This window comes from Octodon degus, unplaced genomic scaffold (assembly GCF_000260255.1).
Source record: "Octodon degus isolate 3935 unplaced genomic scaffold, OctDeg1.0 scaffold00072, whole genome shotgun sequence".
Lineage (NCBI taxonomy): Eukaryota > Metazoa > Chordata > Mammalia > Rodentia > Octodontidae > Octodon > Octodon degus.
The window spans coordinates 592,815-600,575 of NW_004524648.1; the positions used below are offsets into that span (position 1 = coordinate 592,815).

At 51.3% G+C, this 7,761-nt stretch overlaps 1 protein-coding gene across 1 annotated transcript in view; it reads left to right on the forward strand.

Annotated features, from left to right (window-relative positions):
* Nucleotides 1-7,551, forward strand: part of Ccdc92b (coiled-coil domain containing 92B) — an 11,522-nt gene extending 3,971 nt beyond the window's left edge. The window contains exon 2 of the mRNA XM_023719840.1: nt 4,559-7,551. Within this exon, the coding sequence (XP_023575608.1) occupies nt 4,559-5,283 (725 nt within the window). The 3' untranslated portion in view covers nt 5,284-7,551. The remainder of the gene's footprint in view (nt 1-4,558) is intronic.
* The last annotated feature ends 210 nt before the right edge of the window (nt 7,552-7,761 follow it).

Genomic DNA, 7,761 nt, shown 5'->3' on the forward strand with positions numbered 1-7,761 from the left:
AGAAAGAAAAGGGAAAGAAATCAGCCAAGTGTGGTCATGCAGACCTATAACCCCAGCTACCTGGGAGGTTGAAGCAGAAGGATCACAAGTTTGAGGCTAACCTGGGCAATTTAGCAAAACCATGTTTGAAAAGGGAAAAGGGGGCTGGGATGGATTAGCTGCAGAATATAAAGAAAAAGAGGGATAAAAGGTCACTTCCAAGTGCCTGCCATCTCAGCCCTAGGAAGGGGCACATACTCTCCTGAACTCCAAACAAGCCAGACTGTTCTGTCCCACAAGGGCTGAACTTACCCCAAACTCAGACATACGCTTGTACTGAAACAGTATCTGAACTTGGCATGAAGCCTAAGGGCAGGTTATACCCTGGGCATGGCAGGAAATTGGTATGGGGGTGATTTAGATTATTCCTAAGGATCTTTATTGCCACTGCTAATGACCTGTGACACACATACCTGTTTTTTCTCTCCCCTGCCCCCAGAACTGACCCATGACCTGGAGATGAGAGAGGTCCAGTCTCACCAGCAAGGTAGGAGAAGAACCACTGCAAGGGAAGTGCCGTGGGCCCCAGTAGGTGAATTGCCCAACTCATAGTAGGACCCCACGTTTTCTCCATCCCCAGCCTCAACTAAGGAACAGCAACATCAGCTTGATGAGCAGGGTGCAGACTTCGGTCCACCTCATCCACTCAGCCAGGTGACTGTGTACAGTAACTACCTGCACCAGCACACATGGTCCCCTGTACTGTCCACGTGTCCATCCAAAGTGGGGGAAAAGGAAAGGAGAAAAGAGATTACTCTAGTTTTCCTTCCTCCTTGCCCTCTTCATTCCTTTCTGGGATCCACCTCCCCAGTCTTTCACAACTTTATACAAATCAGTGTCCACATTCTGTAAGATGCTGAGCATCAAGATGTGACATGGTAGCAGTATGGGGTCCTGGGCCTCAAGGCACTCAGCCTAGATGAAGAGAACAGAGATACATTGGCAAGTCTTTCATTTTACCGTAGCATGACGCGCCCCTGTGGCAATTCTTCTAAGACATTTGTTCATAAAGAATTACTTCTCTCTTCTATATAAGGCGATGATGTTCAGTGAGTCTGGACTTTCAGAGGTTTTTTCTTTCTTTTTTTTTTTTTTAGATTCAGTTTCGTAAGATTAGAAAGTTCTAGAAATCAGTGTCAGGGTGTGCCTCGGAGTAGTCAGAAGCTGAGGCAGGAGGATCACTTGTGCTCAGGAGTTTAAGTCAACCTAGGGGGCTGGAGAGATGGCTCAGTGGTCTAAAGCACCTACTTGGAACAAGCTTGGCAAAGCACAGGGACCACGGTTCAATCCCCCAGCACCACATGCCAGCCAGCTGCTCCCCCTGGTGGGCTGAGCTGGCCACACACACACACACACACACACACACACACACACACACACAATAAATAAATGTTAAAAAAAATAAAATAAAATAAAAAAAATAAGGTCAACCTAGGCAACACAGCAAGAGCTTGTCTTTTCTGTTATTACTGACACTGTTTTTAATATAGTTCTATTAGAGCCTAAAGACTTTGTCTTTTCACAGATAATAATGTGGGTCAGGGATAGAACCCAGTGGCACAGGGCCTGCCTAGCAAGCGAGAGAGGTCCCAAGTTCAATTCCTGGTACAAAAAAAAAAAAAAAAGTAAATGTTTTACTTTGTTTTACGTTTATTTGCAAATGCAAACAAGTAAACAACAATACATCTTATTTTATTTTTTTAACTGCAATTAAGACATTCAATTTTTAATGTGGCAGAGCTGGGCATGGTAGCACATGTCTATAGGAGGGCAGCCATGAATTCAAGGCCAGCCTGGGCTACATACATAGTGAATTCACGGTCAGCCTAAACTACATAGTAAGACTCTGACTCAAAATGTGACAGGGAAAACATTCTTGTTGAAATCATAATCACTAAATTATAGGATCTCTGAGAACTTGGATTGGGTGCTAACCATTGTGAAATGCAAAGCACATTACCTGGCTTGAAGGAACTGTAACTGTTTAGCTAAAAATAAATCATAAAGGCGAGCATGTAACTCAGCAGTACAATACTTGCCTAGTATGCACAAGGCCCCCAGTTTGATCTCCAGTACTACACCCCCCACACACACACACATCATAAAAATAGCCATTTTTGCCAGGAGAGGTTTTGGAGGGTGTTTTGTTAAGACAGGATCTCAAGGACAGTTTGGACTACATAGTGAGACCCTGTCTTAAATAAATAAATAAATAAACAAACAAACAAACAGGAAGAGAAAGAATCAGTCTTGTAATGTAGTACAGACTAGCCTTGAACTCACAATCTTCCTGCGTCAGCCTCCCAAGTACTGAGATTACAGGAGTGTGTATCGTGCCTGGCCAGGAGAGTTCTGAAGAATAGATTCCTCGTTCTATTTCCCAGCTTATAGCTTAGAAGCTACAAGACCAAGAACTGGGGATGTGAAGGGTTAGAAGCTTAAGCTAAAACATTAGAAAACTGGCCATGGTGGCATTTGCCTATAATCCCAGAACTCAGGAGGCTGAGGCAGGAGTATCATTGAGAGTTCAAAGCTGGGGCCGGGGAGATGGCTCAGTAGAATAAGCGCTTCCCTGGCAAGCACAAGGGCCTGAGTTCAATTCTTGATTCTGCAAAAAAAAGAGAGAGAGAGAGTTCAAAGCTAACCTGGGCTACATAGTGAGTTTACAGGCAGTCTGAACTGCATAGGAAGAACCTATGGCAAAAATAAATAAATAAAATGTTAGGAAACCTACAGATTGCTTTATGCATATAAAGATCAACTGGGGATCATCTGAACACTTGAACTAATCCTACCCACTTTGTTTGACAACTTCAAACATTCCCTTGATGCTTCAGTGCTGGGAGATGAGATGAAGTGAAAGCAGTTCTGTGACAGCAGCACAGAAGAAATAAATACCCTGAAAGGGTACTGAAGACACTGCCCTGGTGTCAGACACTGCCCTGGTGTCCTGAGTTATGGCGGTGGTGGTTGTTGCTGAGCACTGGGTTAGGCGTTAGGGCTATGGTAGATAAGAAAACGGTCCTCATAAAGCTTACAATGTAGAGGGAGAGGTGTAGCACATAAGCATAAATAAATGTGAGATTGGCACCATAACATGTGCCAAGATGCAGCACATCAGTGCTCTGACTATGTGACAATGTGGCCTGTTGCTGCTGCTGTTCTTGTTCTTCCTCCTCCTCCTCCTCCTCTTCTTCCTTTTTTTTCTCCCCCCAGTACCGGGGATTGAACTCAGGACCCTGTGCTTGTCAGGCAAGCACTTACTCTACTGAGCTATCTCCCCGGCTCCCCCTTCTTCCTTCTCTTCTTCCTCTTCCTCCTCTCCTTCCTCTTCCTCTTCTTTTACTTCCTCTCCCCTGCTTCTTTTTTTCTCTCTCTCCTGCCTTCCCTCTCCTTTGTTTTGTTTTTCTTTTCTTTTTTTTTTTAATTTTTATTTATTTATGTGTGTGTGTGTTTGTGTGTGTGTGTGTGTGTGGCCAGCTCAGCCCGCCTGGGGGCGGGGCTGGCTGGCATGTGGTGCTGGGGGATTGAACCGCGGTCCCTGATGCTTTTGCTAAGCTTGTTCTAAGTAGGTGCTTTAGACCACCGAGCCATCTCACCAGCCCTTCCCTCTCCTTTGGAGACAGGGTCTCACTATGTAGTTCAGGCTGACCTTGAACTCACTGTGTAGTCCAGGCAGAACCACTCCCAGCCAGATCCATCCCCAGAGATTCTGACTCAGTTGGTCCTTGGTAGGACCAGGAAACAGTATTTGTAAAAGCTGTCTGCATAATTCCATTGTATATTCAAGGTTGAGCCCTGCTGCAGTGGCAAAAGCAGACAAGTGAACAGAAAATTTTACCAAATACAGTAAGTGCTCTATGAAGGAAACGAGAGAGAGAGAGAGAGACAGAGAGAGAGAGAGAGAGAGACAGAGAGAGAGAGACAGAGAGACTTTTCCTCTGCATCTCCTCTTTCACGCCTTGCTTTTGCCTTGTCTTCTGACAGGGCTTTTTCAAAAGCTGCTCCCTCCGCCCAAAGCTCTGTTCTCCCGAGGAAGAGCTCCTCATCCTGCAGATCCTCACCCAAGCCTCTTCCCAGAAAGCTTTTCCTGATTAGGCCACATTCCCCTCACACAGTCGGAGCACTGATTTGCTGCTTCTCGACACATGTCATGGTGCCAACCTCACATTTATTTATGCTCATTCACTACACCTCTCCCACTAGGCTGTAAGCTTTACGAGGACCTTTTGATTATCCACCACAGTCCCAACGCCTAACCCAGGGCACATACCCAGGGCTCAGCAAATGAGTTGTGGCCCGAATAAGCAAGCAGTCAGGAAGGATTTTTCGGGTACTGGGGAGATGGCTCAGTAGAATAAGCACTTGCCTGGCAAGCGCAAAGGTCTGAGTTCAATCCCCGAGGATTTTTCCATTTAAACGGAAACCATTGGTGGAGAACCGCATTTGTGGAGAGGCCTGGGAGAAGGTGAGGCAGGTGCTAAGTCCCAGGGGGAAGGAAACGATGGCCCCTGCCGCTGACCGGTGGGGCTGAGGGAGCGCACCCGCAGTCTGAACGTGGGGAGGAGGGCTCGACGGCGTCAGCCACTGAGCGAGGCAGGTGTGTTCCCCGCTGGGCGGGCGCCGTCACCTTTCCCCTCTCGCCCCTTCGCAGAGGAGGCTTCCCGGGAGCTGGAGAGCAAGTGTCGCGCGCTGGAATCGCAGCTGGCGGCGCGGACTGCGGCCAACGCCGAGCTGCGGCGGGAGGTGGCGCAGCGGGAGGCGCTGGTGTCGGCCCTGCGCTGCAGCCTGAGGTCCGAGGAGCGCCGCTTCCTGGAGGAGCTGCGTCGCCGCAGCCACCGTGCCACAGTCCTGGGCACCGAGCTACAGAAGCACACGGAAGCGGCCGCCTACCTGTCCTGCCAGCTGCACGCAGCGCGACAGAGACTGCAGGCCCCGCGCCCGAGCTCTGGGGCCACCGCCACCGCCGAAGCCAGACCCCGCCGGCGCGCACAGCGGGCCCGCCGTCCCCCGGAGGCCGCCGCCAAGGGCCCCAGCCGGGACTGGGCCTCCTGGGACCGCGCAGCCGGCGGCCTGGACGACATCGACCCCATGCCCGACCCTGCGCTCTTCCTCCACGCCCGGAGGCCCCCTCGGCCCAGTGCCCGCGGCCCGCGCCAGCCGCCGCCCCAAGAGCCCCCGGACCAGAGCGGCGCGCAACCCAACGCGCCCAGCCCGCCAGGCACACTCGGCGACCCAGAGTAGGCGCGGGGCTCCGGGCACCCTGCAGGGTGGTCCCGGGGACTGAGGCCACCCGTCCCGGGACCCCAGCCCCTCGAGCCACCCCGCCTTTTGTATTTCCCAACGTTTCCGAAGCTTCGAGCTCTCCCCTCCCACGAGGCAGCTCCTCCGAGAAGGCTGAGCCGTTGCACCTTTTTTGTGGAGAACTCGCAGTACTGATCCTGACCTGGTCCCTGCCTGGCCACTGGGTGGGGGGCGGCGGGGATCATGCTCTGCCTTGGGAAAGCTGACAATCCTTTGGGAAGGAGAAAGGCTAGCCTACTGGAAGGAATGCAGAGCGCAGCTGGCACCCCTAAGCTTCCAGCTTTCCTGCCTTGCCTTCCTCCCCGGAAGAGGCCCCAACTCTGGCTGGTTCTTTACTCGGGTAACGCTGTTCCCACCCCTCCCTCTTCCCATCGAAATCCTTGCAGGTGAGCACAGAACACTTTAGAGATCCTGTCCTCCCAGAGCCCCTGGTGGGGCAACTGTAGCTTGATGGAAGTTGAACTTCTGGACCAGTAAGATTATAGAATGGCTTTGGTGGCAGGATATGACCTGGTCTAGAGCTGTCTGTGCCCAACTCAGCTCCCGGCTCTGCCACAGGGGTGGGGGAACACTCGCTGTCCTGGGGCAGTGACATGGGATGGAGGCTTGTGGAAGGGCAAGGACTGCCTTTCCCCTCCTAGAGGCTGACCTGGGGGGTCTGCCTCCTCCGGTTATTGGTGCTAATCTTGCCCAGCTTCCTAAGCAGCTGGGTGCACCCCAAAGCTGAAAGGAGGACTTGGCTTCTTGGAAGTGGCGGCTGTTGGTAAAGTTTAGATTTGCTAAGCAGCAGGGAATAGGCAGGAGACAAGTTAGTCTCCAGCCTGGCCCCCTCTAGGGATGGCCCTAAGTCTATCCAAACCTGATAGTGGCAGGGTGCTCCTATGCTCCCTGTTTTGATTGGGGAATAGTGAAACAAAAAGTAGAATCCAACACACACATACACTCACACTCACCCCCTTTTCCTCCAGCGCTCCACACTACCAAAGGCAAAAAGTACAGCTTCAGCCCAGCTCATTGCCTTTACCCAAGCCCAACCTATAAACAGTCCCCAGAGTCCTCATGCCATCCCTCCTGGGTTGGTCCTTCACCAAGTCCAAGTCCTAAGTGCCTGTGAGGTCTTCCAGGGGGTGCCCAGGGAGGACACTTCCTTCATTCAGACATCTAGTCCATGGCAGCTCCTAATCTTGGCAGAGGCTGAACATTCTGTATGTCACCAGGATTCTGGGAGAAGAGTCAGGTCTCTAGAGATGACAAACTTTTCCTATCATGGCCCCCAGAGAGGAAATCCCTGATCCATGTCCTCTTTTGTGCTACATTAGAGGGAGCAGAAACACAATAAAAACCAGAAAACTGAGCTTACTCCCAGCCTAGCCAGACATGCAGCCCTCTCCCACTGACCCCATCCAGAACTGCTTAAGGCTGCCAAGTAGTAAGCAGGCTGGCTGTCCTGCTCCTGGGAGTCAGGTATTGGAGGTGGAGCTGGGGGTCCTTGTTCTGTCTGCCCCCTACCTCTGCTCTCCCCCATCCCCATGCTGGCCCTGCCATCAGTCTCCACTGCAGTGTGTGTACTCACTGCTCTGTGCTGCCAACCTCGCTATCAGAACCTGCTGTGTTAGGATCTTACTCTCTTGGAGGATTGTGGGAAGGAGGGGACAGGATTCTTGCTGGAAGAACCCACACAGACTTCATCTTTTACAACTACATTTGGGGTGAACAGGGTGATTTTGTTACACTGATTCTTCTACAGAGATGGTGAAGTCTTTTGTCCACCCCCCACCTCCCACCCACTAAAAGCCATAGTGCCCACCCGGCCTCCATCAAAGCTCTATAGCAATAGCCCTCTTCCCCTTCCCTCCTAGGTACCCAGGGTTTCCAACTAGGAGAGGCCCCACCTCAGCCCTAGGGGTCCTGTTGTGGCCTGCCTGCCTCTCCCCAAGTGACCCCACCAACATCTCCCAAATTCTGTCCCTCTTCCAGCAACCAGTGATGAGACTTGTTTGTGAGGTTCTTGGAGATCCCCTAGATGAAAAGTTCTAAGTGCCAGGGTGGCTGGGAAAGGAAGTAAGGGAACCTTGCCCCACCAAGGGGGATGATGGGGAGGCCAAGGCAGATACAGGGTTCTAATTTTAGCAGAAATTCCATCCAGGCTGTCATGGTACCACACAACTGTAATCCCGGCACTTGGGAGGCTGAGGCAGGAGGTTTGCTGTGAGTTCCAGACCAGCCTGGGCTATAAAGTGAGTTCAAGGCCAGCCTGAACTGCATAGTAAAACCTTGTCTCAAAAAGACCAAAAAAAAAAAAGAAAAAAGAAATTCCTTTTTTCCCCAGCTTCTCCTGGAAGTAGTGGATTAGAGATTCCTTGCACCTGCCTGCAGGCAGAACCTCAGCCTAGGCTGGAATAGGCCTTGCCCTCAGCT